At 43.3% G+C, this 15,051-nt stretch overlaps 1 protein-coding gene across 5 annotated transcripts in view; it reads right to left on the bottom strand.

The window, feature by feature from the left end:
• Window positions 1-15,051, bottom strand: part of LOC115146915 (retinoic acid receptor RXR-alpha-A-like) — a 169,258-nt gene that overhangs the window by 60,168 nt on the left and 94,039 nt on the right. For all 5 annotated transcript variants that reach the window (XM_065004809.1, XM_065004806.1, XM_065004807.1 and 2 more), the window contains one exon: window positions 9,928-10,166. In XM_065004809.1, the coding sequence (XP_064860881.1) occupies window positions 9,928-10,166 (239 nt within the window). The remainder of the gene's footprint in view (window positions 1-9,927; window positions 10,167-15,051) is intronic.

The raw sequence follows: 15,051 nt of genomic DNA, 5'->3' as shown, positions 1-15,051 counted from the left end.
CTCTCTCTCTCTCTCTCTCTCTCTCTCTCTCTCTCTCTCTCTCTCTCTCTCTCTCTTTCTTTCTCAGTCACTCTGTGAGGAAGAGAGAGAGCTCCGTATTTGTCCCTTCTCTCTCTTCCTCCCTTTTTCTTTCAGCCTCTCTCTCTCTTCTACAGCGAGTCAGCACTTTAACCCTTATCACACGATGTGATCACATGATGTTCACAAACCTATCATCAGCTGATGATTAGGTAATAATAACAGACAATCAACTTAATAATATCACATTGGCAACCAACGCATAACGTATTGGCAACCAACCCATAACGTATTGGCAACCAACGCATAACGTATTGGCAACCAACCCATAACGTATTGGCAACCAACCCATAACGTATTGGCAACCAACCCATAACGTATTGGCAACCAACCCATAACGTATTGGCAACCAACTCTGGGCCTACTTCATAACAGATTTAAGGCATAATAATAAACCAAATGATAATTAAGATAAAAGCAATTTTGATCGTGAACCAATAAATAACATCATAACAAATAACAATCAAATCATAAACCACATAATAATATCCACATTATGAAGCAACGTTTTACCAAAATGTCTCCCAAATCATTTCTCAGGAATGGATTGGACCTGCTTGATAAGGAATGGGGGATTGTCATTTTAAAAATCTCTGCAACTCAAAACCAAAGACCTGTCACTGACTGATGAGAAAATTCTATGAGGGAGAGAGTTTGAGTCAGATATTTTTTGTTTATTTATCTTGGCAAGTCAGTTACGAACAAATTATTATTTACAATGACAGCCTACCCCGGCCAAACCTGGTCAACGCTGGGCTAATTGTGCGCCGACCTATGGGACTCTCAATCACAGCCGGTTGTGATACAGCCTGGATTCAAACCAGAGTGTCTTTAGTGACACCTCCAACACTGAGATGCAGTGCCTTAGACTGCTGCACCACTCGGGAGCAAGTTGATTCTACTCAACCTAAAGAGCCTGGTTAACCTTTCAACATAGAGGTCACATATGATGAAAGGTGACTGTTTCCATGGGCCTTGAGGCTTACAGAACAAAATGGTCTCCAACTTCACTGGAACAGTTTACAGGGTAAAGGTCAATCTGAATGAGGACTGTACTGTAGTCTACAAGGGAAACATGGATGGAATGATCTTACGCCAGTGTCGCATTGAATTACAACCAAACCAAAGCTTCAGCAATTAACAAGCAACACTAAGGCCATGTCTTATCCGGGGGGTTAAATCAATGAATACTGACATGACAAGTCACAAAGAAATCCCATACTATTCAGTGTTCAGCTAATGCAATACAAAGTCATGTGTTTGAAATAACTGCTAATCCTATGAAACAAACCTAATAAAGTCTAATTGAAGGACACACCTGACGATACAGTTGGTCCAATTTCTCCTTTTATCTGCCCATCTATCAACTGTAGGGATAGTAAGGATGACTATACACAAAGAATGAAATAGCATTTTCGGGGTTAAAAGTCCCAGTATAAATTAATCGCTGCTGAAAACAATCGGTTGGAAACTCGATCTGTTCTCGCTGTTCCCTCTTCCCACAGACTCAAGGCTCACTTACGAATGTGAAATAACATAAAACGACACATTTTCTTCATTAGAGCCTGCATGAATCAGTCTGAGACAAGGCGACAGCTTGACTACAGCATCCTGGTCTATACCACCCACTTCCTAGTTACAGACGGCTGGGAAAATGTTGATGAAAACTGCAGTTCTTTACGTTTTTTTGGGGTCTGGTTGAAAGTTTTTTAAGAGGAGCTTATTTCTGTTTTTGGAGGAACTGTGCCTATAAGCATTCACTTTAAGAGCCATTTAAGGCACGTGAGGTAATGTGTGTGTGTGTGATGTGGTTGTTGTGCTGGCCCATTGGGGATTTGCAGAGTTTGGAGACCAACTTCACAGGTGGGTTGAGGGGTCTGGGTGTCAAGGGATTTAGGAGGAAGGGAAGAGTCAGAGTATGCGTGTGTGTGTGTTTATGTGTGTGAGTATGTATGTGTGCAATGGGGGGAGACTGTCTCTGCGGTTTTAAGTTGTAAGACCATACCACCAGACGCAACTGAATGGGTAGGTTTAAAATAAATGCATTGCCCCCTGAGCCATTTCAATAACAGGAGCCTCGGGGGCCGGGATGTGAAATCAAACCCGTGTTGTGGTTTCTTCCCCTCAGAGTAGCCTGGAACACAGCTGGCCTCCACTGAGACCTCTATAGAGGCAGGAGGTAGACACATTAGCATTAACCATAATCCTGCATGTACACTGAATCTTGTTTAGGGATTCAACTCAATCACTGAGCTCTGAGCTCTGAACTCTGAGACTCTGGACCAGGTGTGAGCTCAAGTAAATGGGGTAAGATTCGTACGTAGCTGCCATTACCCTGTACGCACACGGAGAGAAGCAGAAAAGCTCAGGTAATTGCTATCAGAGACGACCTTGGGGTAAAATCATATTGGCCTGCCCATTTGGAGTGATTGACGTAGCAGAGGCGATGGTAACTGCTCTCCTGGGGCTCTCCACACGGCTCCATTGTGTGCCCAATTAGGACCATGGCACCATGATGTCATAAAGCGTGGCTGGTGCCTACACCAGCTCTCATCAAAAAGCAGCACAGTGGAGTGGAGCTTTATTACTCCCACACAGGAAGGGACTGGTCCACTCTGCTCTCCCCCACTCCATATATAATGTATTAGAGCCGCCAGTTGTGTTTCAGTCTCCTAGCGACCCTCACCTAAACAAGACGTACCCAAACGGACCCATGACATCACTGCAGGCTCATTCATACCTTATTATGAGCATTCCATTTCTTGTGAAACATTTACACCATTTTGGCATTAGTCTAGCCATGGAGCTCAGCTCCAAAAACACACACAACAGGCTTTACACTGAGAGTCGTGCAGAACAGGGGAGCAGAGGTCAAAGAAACGGAGCCAGGAGTCTTTGATTTTCCAAATGAAATAGAAAGTGCTCGGTATCCGGGCACTGGTTTCGGATGACAGAGGATGCCTTTCAGCAGAAACAACAGCCAGACAGCATTCTCCATTGTCATTGTAAGTGTAAAATTAGTTCCAGTTCTCTGTAATCTGTTCCAGCTGCTGGGACATTGTGGTGGCTGTGATAGAGCGATGGTTGGAGCATCAGCGTCTCAGACTCAGAACAGGGCCGGACTAATTCTAATGGGCAAGGCTGTGGTCAGCTGCTCCCCCGACTAACCTCCCCAAGAGATATTGCCCAGAACATTCCAGAAAGGGAGGGGGGGGATCATTCTAGTAAGACCGGAATAAAAGAGAAAAACCACTTAAAGAAAGACAGAGAGGAATTTCGCCTTGGCGTCATGTGTGGCCCCTTGGAACAATGGAGATGCTATTCTAATCTGAGACAATATACAGTGCAAACAGCCGACTCACTGAATGAATGTCAGTCTAAACACAGACATACTAAACTGGGTGTTGCTAAAAAAAATACAAAATGAGATGAAAAAGGGCAGTAAGACTGTGATACCACCCGCAGCTTTGGGCTCGAGGTCCAGAGCCACAGTCTGTCACTCGGTGTTCCTTGGTTCTGGTTCTGGTCCATGCGGGTTTGACTCTGACAGCTAACTGTAACATGTCAATAGTCTTAAGGACAGGCTCATCTTCTACATGTGGTTTGGCGGCTGGAAGACAAGATGGTTGACTTAAAAAAGCCAGTGAATTACAGTATTACATACTCTCCTGTCCCGTGCCACGTCCCTCAGCAATCCCTGTTATTGTTAGGTTACGTTCAAATGTAATTCTATCAGTCTATCAGAATCCCAGTCACTCCAATACATGTTATACACCTTTATCTTCAAGAATAAGACTTGGAAATATGGAAGTATAGATTAGCCAAAGTATTTTACCTGAGCATGACCCCAAAACTAAGGACTTATTAGCCAGCCCTGCTCTGTTGTTTATGATTTTGTTGTCATGGAGGACTGATTGGGCTCATTGATTCAAGTTGAATAAATGCTGCGTTACATGGAATGGCATGTTTTGAGCACTACTGAAAGGTGCCATATACATGTGAGAAATTAATGCCATATTCTACATTTGCTATGGGTCTATTGTTGACCTTTTTGTTGGTGACACTTTGATATCTTCATAATATGTGTGTCTGTCCAGTGTACTGTATGTACTGTAAGAATATGTGTGTCTGTCCAGTGTACTGTATGTACTGTAAGAATATGTGTGTCTGTCCAGTGTACTGTATGTACTGTAAGAATATGTGTGTCTGTCCAGTGTACTGTATGTACTGTAAGAATATGTGTGTCTGTCCAGTGTACTGTATGTACTGTAAGAATATGTGTGTCTGTCCAGTGTACTGTATGTACTGTAAGAATATTTTTTTTTATTTCACCTTTATTTAACCAGGTAGGCTAGTTGAGAACAAGTTCTCATTTGCAACTGCGACCTGGCCAAGATAAAGCATAGCAGTGTGAACAGACAACACAGAGTTACACATGGAGTAAACAATTAACAAGTCAATAACACAGTAGGAAAAAAAAAAGGGGGGAGTCTATATACATTGTGTGCAAAAGGCATGAGGTAGGCGAATAATTACAATTTTGCAGATTAACACTGGAGTGATAAATGATCAGATGGTCATGTACAGGTAGAGATATTGGTGTGCAAAAGAGCAGAAAAGTAAATAAATAAAAACAGTATGGGGATGAGGTAGGTAAAAATGGGTGGGCTATTTACCGATAGACTATGTACAGCTGCAGCGATCGGTTAGCTGCTCAGATAGCAGATGTTTGAAGTTGGTGAGGGAGATAAAAGTCTCCAACTTCAGCGATTTTTGCAATTCGTTCCAGTCACAGGCAGCAGAGAACTGGAACGAAAGGCAGCCAAATGAGGTGTTGGCTTTAGGGATGATCAGTGAGATACACCTGCTGGAGCGCGTGCTACGGATGGGTGTTGCCATCGTGACCAGTGAACTGAGATAAGGCGGAGCTTTACCTAGCATGGACTTGTAGATGACCTGGAGCCAGTGGGTCTGGCGACGAATATGTAGCGAGGGCCAGCCGACTAGAGCATACAGGTCGCAGTGGTGGGTGGTATAAGGTGCTTTAGTGACAAAACGGATGGCACTGTGATAAACTGCATCCAGTTTGCTGAGTAGAGTGTTGGAAGCAATTTTGTAAATGACATCGCCGAAGTCGAGGATCGGTAGGATAGTCAGTTTTACTAGGGTAAGTTTGGCGGCGTGAGTGAAGGAGGCTTTGTTGTGGAATAGAAATAGAAAGCCGACTCTTGATTTGATTTTCGATTGGAGATGTTTGATATGAGTCTGGAAGGAGAGTTTACAGTCTAGCCATGTGTGTCTGTCCAGTGTACTGTATGTACTGTATGAATATGTGTGTCTGTCCAGTGTACTGTATGTACTGTAAGAATATGTGTGTCTGTCTAGTGTACTGTATGTACTGTAAGAATATGTGTGTCTGTCCGGTGTACTGTATGTACTGTAAGAATATGTGTGTCTGTCCAGTGTACTGTATGTACTGTAAGAATATGTGTATCTGTCCAGTGTAATGTATGAATATGTGTGTCTGTCCAGTGTACTGTATGTACTGTATGAATATGTGTGTCTGTCCAGTGTACTGTATGAATATGTGTCTGTCCAGTATACTGTATGTACTGTATGAATATGTGTTTCTGTCCAGTGTAATGTATGAATATGTGTGTCTGCCCAGTGTACTGTATGTACAGTATGAATATGTGTGTCTGTCCAGTGTAATGTATGTACTGTATGTATATGTGTGTCTGTCCAGTGTACTGTATGTACTGTATGAATATGTGTGTCTGCCCAGTGTACTGTATGTACAGTATGAATATGTGTGTCTGTCCAGTGTACTGTATGTACTGTATGAATATGTGTGTCTGTCCAGTGTACTGTATGTACAGTATGAATATGTGTGTCTGTCCAGTGTACAGTATGAATATGTGTGTCTGTCCAGTGTAATGTATGAATATGTGTGTCTGTCCAGTGTACTGTATGTACAGTATGAATATGTGTCTATCCAGTGTACTGTATGTACTGTATGAATATGTGTGTCTGTCCAGTGTACTGTATGAATATGTGTGTCTGTCCAGTATACTGTATGTACTGTATGAATATGTGTGTCTGTCCAGTGTACTGTATGAATATGTGTGTCTGTCCAGTGTACTGTATGTACAGTATGAATATGTGTGTCTGTCCAGTGTAATGTATGAATATGTGTGTCTGTCCAGTGTACTGTATGTACTGTATGTATATGTGTGTCTGTCCAGTGTACTGTATGTACTGTATGTATATGTGTGTCTGTCCAGTGTACAGTATGAATATGTGTGTCTGTCCAGTGTACTGTATGTACTGTATGTATATGTGTGTCTGTCCAGTGTACTGTATGTACTGTATGTATATGTGTGTCTGTCCAGTGTACTGTATGTACAGTATGAATATGTGTGTCTGTCCAGTGTACTGTATGTACAGTATGAATATGTGTGTCTGTCCAGTGTAATGTATGTATATGTGTGTCTGTCCAGTGTAATGTATGTATATGTGTGTCTGTCCAGTGTACTGTATGTATATGTGTGTCTGTCCAGTGTACTGTATGTACAGTATGAATATGTGTGTCTGTCCAGTGTACTGTATGTACTGTATGAATATGTGTGTCTGTCCAGTGTAATGTATGTATATGTGTGTCTGTCCAGTGTAATGTATGTATATGTGTGTCTGTCCAGTGTAATGTATGTACTGTATGAATATGTGTGTCTGTCCAGTGTACTGTATGTACTGTATGAATATGTGTGTCTGTCCAGTGTACTGTATGAATATGTGTGTCTGTCCAGTGTACTGTATGTACTGTATGAATATGTGTGTCTGTCCAGTGTACTGTATGTACTGTATGAATATGTGTGTCTGTCCAGTGTACTGTATGAATATGTGTGTCTGTCCAGTGTACTGTATGTACTGTATGTATATGTGTGTCTGTCCAGTGTACTGTATGTACTGTATGAATATGTGTGTCTGTCCAGTGTAATGTATGTATATGTGTGTCTGTCCAGTGTAATGTATGTGTGGGAGGTAGCAGGTGGGGGGGCTTGTTCCAGATCCTGGGAGGTTAAATTCAGAGGGCCCAGAGAGTGGTGATCTCGTCCTGAAAACAACCAGTCAGCCGAGTGTTGAGAATAAGTGGCATCTGCCGTCTGACTCAAATCACCTTCCTTCAGAAAAGCCGTGCCTCGTGACCGCAGGGCCATGCTACCATCTTTAACCCTCCAACCTGCCTCTCACCACCTGTAGCCACCACCCACCAGCCACCACCCTCTCTCACCAACTGTAGCCACCACCCTAGTCAGCCAGCTACCACCCTCTCTCACCAACTGTAGCCACCACCCTCGTCAGCCAGCTACCACCCTCACCAGTCAGAACCAACCTTCAACATGATGAACTCTCACCAACCAACTGCAGTCACCATTTTTATTTATTTTTACCTTTATTTAACCAGGCAAGTCAGTTAAGAACAAATTCTTATTTTCAATGACGGCCTAGGAACAGTGGGTTAACTGCCTGTTCAGGGGCAGAACGACAGATTTGTACCTTGTCAGCTCGGGGGTTTGAACTTGCTCGGGGGTTTGAAGTCCAATGCTTTAACCACTAGGCTACCCTGCCGCCCCTCCTTACCAGTCAGATTCCACCCTCCACCCTCACCAGCTTCCACACTCTGGTTCATCTCTGGTTCATCTCTGAGTGAAGGAGGTGAGTGAAGGAGGTAAGTGCATGTTGAAGCTCAATCCTATCAAAGAAAATATCAGTCAAACGTTCTCTCATACATTCTTTAAAATTGACACGGATCTGAGCTAAATCAACAGTAACCGTTGCTACCAAACAATTATATTCACCCTGCATATTGAACAGGCCACACTAGGATCGAGTCCACAGTGCAGATGAAAGCACAGGAACTGAAAAGTGGAGGAGAGGAAGGGGGCTGGGGGGAGTGAGGCTTTCTTTCTAGCAATGGAAGAAGAATCCAGAATCAGGCCCTCTCTTAATTGTGCCCTTAATCCACAGTAAGTCCATTTCACATGGGGCGCTTTGGTTCAGAACACAGTGAAAAGCCCTGCAAAACCAGAGAACACCATCCCCAATAACAGCACATTGCTGACTCTCTATTTAAAAAGATGTTTAGCAAATACATAAAGGGTGTTAGTGCATTTTAGGCAAACTTTTACATTTTTTGATATGGCTTTGAAAGGAAACTGGGCCACGGAAAGAAAGCATTGTATTTTCTTCACCACCAAAGAAACTTGGGTGCTTATAGATGGAACAAGAGAGAGAGAGAGAGAGAGAGAGAGAGAGAGAGAGAGAGAGAGAGAGAGGGAGAGAGAGAGAGAGAGAGAGAGAGAGAGAGAGAGAGAGGGAGAGAGAGAGAGGGAGAGAGAGAGAGAGAGAGAGAGAGGGAGAGGGAGAGAGAGAGAGAGAGAGAGAGAGAGAGAACTTTTGTTTTACTAATGTTTACTAATGTTTCCCTTGTTCATTTCCCTTTTGTTTATTGTCTATTCCATTTTCCCCCACATACAACACCCGTTCTGCCAGTCACATTCTGTTTAAGGTCCCCAAAGTACACACATCCCTGGGTCGTTCGTCTTTTCAGTTCGCTGCAGCTAGCGACTGGAACGAGCTGCAACAAACACTCAAACTGGACAGTTTTCGCTCAATCTCTTCATTCAAAGACTCAATCATGGACACTCTCTTACTGACAGTTGTGGCTGCTTCGCGTGATGTATTGTTGTCTCTGCCTTCTTGCCCTTTGTGCTGTTGTCTGTGCCCAATAATGTTTGTACCGTGTTTTGTGCTGCTACCATGTTCTGCTGCTGCCATGTTGTGTTGCTACCATGTTGTTGTCATGGTGTGTTGCTCTCTTGCTATGTTGTTGTCTTAGGTCTCTCTTGATGTCGCATTGTGTTGTCTCTCTTGTCGTGATGTGTGTTTTGTCCTATATTTGTATATTGTTTAACATTTTGTTTTATCCCAGCCCCCGTTCAAATAGTACCCGCAAAACACCAGTCTCAACGTCAACAGTGAAGAGGCGACTCCGGGATATTGGCCTTCTAGGCAGAGTTCCTCTGTCCAGTGTCTGTGTTCTTTTGCCCATCTTAATCTTTTCTTTTTATTGGTCAGTCTGAGATTAGGCTTTTTCTTTGCAACTTTGCCTAGAAGGCCAGCATCCCGGAGTCGCCTCTTCACTGTTGACGTTGAGACTGGTGTTTTGCGGGTACTATTTAAAGAAGCTGCCAGAATAGACTGATGAGTTCGTCATGTTGCCAATAAAGCCCTTTGAAGTGAATTGAGAGAGAGAGAGAGAGAGAGAGAGAGAGAGAGAGAGAGAGAGAGAGAATGAAAGTACAAATCAGAGTGAGAAATAAGGGAAGAAGCCAGATAGCAAAGGGGAGAGAGAAGTATGTTGAGAAAAAGGGGAAGAGAACAGGATGGGTTGAGAGAGAGTGGAAAGATTAGGATGTTGAGAAAAAGGGGAAGAGAACAGGATGGGTTGAGAGAGAGTGGAAAGATTAGGATGTTGAGAAAAGGGGAAGAGAACAGGATGGGTTGAGAGAGAGTGGAAAGATTAGGATGTTGAGAAAAAGGGGAAGAGAACAGGATGGGTTGAGAGAGAGTGGAAAGATTAGGTCTGGGGGGAAAAGAGAGTGAAAGATCAAACTTTGAAAAATAGAGGGTCATGGAAGGGCCTACCACGTTATCACAGGGTCCAGTACTAGGGACAGTTGAATGCCTATGACGGTTGTCTGTGTCTTGGGCAGGTGTGTGTGTGTGTGTCCATGTGTGTGTGATATACAGGTATCAGTGTGTGTGTGAATCTGTGACAGGCCTTACCTGGGGGCTGACACTGGGGCCGTAGCCCATGCCGGGCGAGGACATGGAGTGTGGGCCCATGGGGGAGTTGATGACAGAAAAGGGCGAGCCCAGGCCGTTCATGGGAGAACTCAGGGTGCTGATGGGAGAGTGCAAGGAGCCTGAGGGCCCCATGGAGGACGGGTTGAGCAGGGATGGGTGCATGCCCCGATGGGACGTGGGAGAGCTCAGTGGAGATGAGGTCACCTGACCTGATGAATCTACACATGAAAGGAGAAGAAAATATGTCAGAATTTCCAGCGTCATTAGCAGTACTATCATCGTTATCACAATATGAGCATCATGATCGTCATCAGCAGCAGCAGGAGCAGCATCAACATCTCCAACGTACTCTCAAGGGGAGCTGTTATTTCAATCATTACCAGAACTGTCTAGCGGTATTAACTTGCCGCAAAAGCCATTACTTTATGATCTATCATGATCTATTCATATGTGATGAAAGATAAACATTGTGGACTGAAAAAAAACTGGAGGGTCTTGTTTCTCATGGTCTGATAGTCTTTAGGTGCCTTTTGGCAAACTTCAATAGGACTGTCATCTACCATAAAGGCCTGATTGGTGGAGTGCTGCAGAGATGGTTATCCTTTCTGGAAGGTTCTCCCATCTCCCCAGAGGAACTCTAGAGCTCTGTCAGAGTGACCATCAGGTTCTTGGTCACCTCCCTGATTGCTGTTTGGCTGAGCAGTCAGCTCTAGAAAGAGTCTTGGTGTTTCCAAACTTCTTCCATTTAAGAATGCTGGAGGCAACTGTGTTCTTGGGGACCTTCAATGCTGCAGAAATGTTTTGATACCCTTCCCCAGATTTGTGCCTCGACACAATCCTGTCTCTGAGCTCTACGGACAATTATATTGACCTCATGGCTTGGTTTTTGGAATCCTATATAGACAAGTCTGTGCCTTTCCAAATCATGTCCAATCAATTGAATCTACGACAGGTGGACTCCAATCAAGTTGTAGAAACATCTCATGGATGATCAATGGAAATAGGATGTACCTGAGCTCAATTTCGAGTCTCATAGAAAAGGGCTATTTCAGTATTATGTTTTCAATAAATGTGCAAAAAAAAAAAAAAAAAAAAAAACATTTTCTGCTTTGTCATTATGGGATGTTGTGTGTAGATTGCTGAGGAACATGCTTTATTTAATCCATTTTAGAATAAGGCTGTAACGTAACAAAAAGTGGAAAAATGTCAAGGGGTCTGAATACTTTCCGAAGGCACCGTATAGGCCTATGGTCTAGGCCAAATGAGGTGTGCGACTATGATTTGAAAAAGTCGCAAAGAAAGGCACGCGCTGCTTATTACCTCAAGCTGGGTATCATTCACAAGAGATAATATATAATTCACACGTGATAGGCTAATATTGTCACCCATCACACTATTCTTGTGTTTGCGTATACTAAATAATATATGTGTGAAAGGTGATGTGATTTAGAATGGACCATTATCATGCACCTTTCTTGAAACAGGGGCAGGAGAAACAAATACATGTCATCTATGCACTTAAATAGCAAATGGAGGACGTTTGTCCCCGTGGAGTGCTGAATACCAGGCAGTTAGCAAGCTTGGTAGGCTACTAATGACCATCAGCAGCATCAGAGCTTGGAGAAGCCTAATTACCGTGACTAAACAGTCATGTAGATTTTGACTGCCGGTGTGTCACAAGTCATAACAGCCCTAGCCACGACCCTGATCCTGACCTTTTAACATGACAGCTGAACTTGAGCTCTGCTCTGCAGGGCTGGAGGACTAGCGACAGACAGTGGTGCTTCACTTGGGACAGCCTTCCTCTGCTCTCAGAACTTCTCATTCTCCCTGTCTCTCTCTCTCCCTTCTTCCTGTCTCTCTCTCTCTCTCCCTTCTGCCTGTCTCTCTCTCTCTCACTCCCTTATCCCTGTCTCTCTCTCTATCTCCCTTCTACCTGTCTCTCTGTTGCTTTCTCTCTCTCTCTCTCTTTTGTTTCTTAAAATAAAACTTCTGAACAGTTAGTCAAATGGCTACCAGGACTATTTACATGGACTCCCTTATTTTATTCTTATTTATTCTTTCTTTTTCCACTGACTCTCTTGCACAGGGTCAATGTACACTCAATGGACTCTAACCACACACTCACACATTCTACACTGACACTCCAACACACTTACGGATACACACATACACACACACACACACACACACACACAAAATGCATATTGATGCCCCCAAAAGAGCAAGCTGTCATCAAGGCAAAGGGTGGCTACTTTGAAGAATCTCAAATATAACATATATTTTCATTTGTTTAACACTTTTGACTGGTACTGTATATGTACATACTACCTAAATGACTGTACCTCAACTAACCCGTTCCCCTGCACATTGACTCAGTACCGGTACCCCCCGGTACTATTTTTCCTTTTGTTTATTTATCCATTTTTCTTACTTACTTTTTTAGAACTCTGCATGGATGGTTAAGGGGTCATACATAAGCATTTCACGGTAAGGTCTACACCTGTTGTATTCGGCGCACGAGCTCTGGGGGCCCATGCACATGTCATCAAAATCTATTTTTTTTTTAACATTTAATAAATCATTTTGACAGTAACCTTCCAAAAAGTCATTCAGAAACCTTTCAAATGTCTATATGTACCAGGAAGCTAAGTGTTTGTTTCTTGGGCTTCAGGAATGTGACTGAAAAAGTGACTCGGGCCTTGAAAAATGAAACTGATTGAAAATATAAGGGGATATCAGTGAACAAATGCTGTGGTCAAGGCTTCGACGGTGCCAGTGCAATGACTGGAGCTGACTCAGGTGTTCAAAAGCACATATCAGACCGGGAGCCTAATGCTTCTTAGGTCATTCTTTATGAGTTTTAGTTTAGAAAACGATTTCTCCACCTAAGCGACAGTTACAGGGAGGGTAGAAACAGCGTTATTGCCGTAGCAACAGCAAGGAAACTGGACAGAAGGGAGTTGTGCTTCAAATACAGCAATTCCGTGACATCTATCATTTTTATTTTTTATTTTTCACCTTTATTTAACCATGTAGGCAAGTTGAGAACAAGTTCTCATTTACAACTGCGACCTGGCCAAGATAAAGCAAAGCACTTCGACACATACAACGACACAGAGTTACACATGGAGTAAAACAAACATACAGTCAATAATACAGTAGAAAAATAAGTCTATATACAATGTGAGCAAGAGAGGTGAGATAAGGGAGGTAAAGGCAAAAAAAGGCCATGGTGGTGAAGTAAATACAATATAACAAGTAAACCACTGGAATGGTTGACTGGCAGTGGAATAATGTGCAAAGTAGAAATAAAAATAATGGGGTGCAAAGGAGCTAAATAAATAAATACAGTAGGGAAAGAGGTAGTTCTTTGGGCTAAATTATAGATGGACTATGTACAGGTACAGCAATCTGTGAGCTGCTCTGACAGCTGGTGCTTAAAGCTAGTGAGGGAGATAAGTGTTTCCAGTTTCAGAGATTTTTGTAGTTCGTTCCAGTCATTGGCAGCAGAGAACTGGAAGGAGAGGCGGCCAAAGGAAGAATTGGTTTTGGGGGAGACCAGAGAGGTATACCTGCTGGAGCGCGTGCTACAGGTGGGTGCTGCTATGGTGACCAGCGAGCTGAGATAAGGAGGGCCTTATGTAGATAATTGAGCCTCTCATTCTCCTTAATTGTCTGCCTCAACACGTTACGGAAAGAAATGAACTGTATAGGAAGCTCTTGGAATAAGTCGTCTGGATACTGGCAGATGCAAACAGATTATCATCTTTAGTGGACAACCGTTCTTGTGGGCTTGAACAAAAAAGCGTTTTGCGATTTTGTTCGTACTGGTGAACAATCATTTGAGTTGTGTGGATGCAAATATCAACAACCCCTTACCTCTAGTATATCTTGACATGCATCATTTAAGACTAAGTTTAAATGATGTGCAGTTCAATGAACATATTATGCACAATGTCTCAATAAAGTCTGGGTTGAACACAAAAAAGGAGGACTTCAGGAGACCAGGGGAGTTGAACAATAAATAGTGCTTGAATTTATCCTCAAGCTGACTACTTATAAATAGCAATTAAATATACAGCTATAGATAGTACACTGCATAATGAAACAATCCTCAGTAAGCTAGTGTTTTGAGGGTGGACTGACTGTACTATTTGGCATTAATGGACTGGTTTTAAGCACAACAACTTTCTATCCAAGCTGGGAAAGAGCACGCGGACAGTTCATGTCATGCAGGTTCAGGTAGCCTATACAGGACAGTTGTATATTCAACTAAATCAATTGGCAATCTGCAATGTTTGAATTTCCAACATTATAGCTTCTCTCCTGGTCAGCAGGCTTCCTAACAGCAGCCAGGTTGCCAGCTCAGTTCAGCTCAGCCAAACACTTCCCCTGCATCCTGCTCTCTTCACGAGCACTTCCTGCAAACACACCACTACCTCACAGTCACATACACAGGAGGGGAGGGAGGGGCAGCCCTATCCACTCCCAAACAAACACTCTTCAATAAATGGCCAACTCTATATCAGTTCTATAATTAATCCTCAGACTGATGATGTTCAAGTGCTTCCATCCTCATGATGACATTTTTTTTCTTCAGATAATATCCGCCCATTGCTAAAGAAGCTCTGCCTGAGCCAGCAGTTCCTCAAATCCATTCTCCAATTGGGTTTTAATTCAGGGTGATAAAGCAGGCTGTGGTATTAGAGCTGCCAATCTGTCAATGTGGGGCCTCAGTGGGGGTGCAGGTTAGCTGACAGAGAGAGAGGAGAGGAGGCCCAGGCTAAGGCAGGCAGGCCCTAACCCACAGGGGGAGTGAGAGCCAGGATGTGGGGCAACTCAAGCCTATCTCTCTCTGGCTGTTAGCAGGGGACCAGGGCTCATTGAAGAGACCAGAGCAGGGAGACATAAGAACATGACTGTATGTCTGCTGAGTGCTGACCTTGCCTTGCCTGAGGCTGATTCTGTGTTTAGTCATAAGTGTATGACTCCATTTAGTTAAGTTAACCTAATTTATCATAAATGGGTACAGTGTACTGTATGTGTGTGTGTGCTCCCGTGTGTGTGCTCCTGTGTGTGTGCTCCTGTGTATGTGCTCCT

Source organism: Oncorhynchus nerka, linkage group LG19 (genome assembly GCF_034236695.1).
Source record: "Oncorhynchus nerka isolate Pitt River linkage group LG19, Oner_Uvic_2.0, whole genome shotgun sequence".
Taxonomy (NCBI): domain Eukaryota; kingdom Metazoa; phylum Chordata; class Actinopteri; order Salmoniformes; family Salmonidae; genus Oncorhynchus; species Oncorhynchus nerka.
This window is presented reverse-complemented; position numbering and strand designations above follow the sequence as displayed.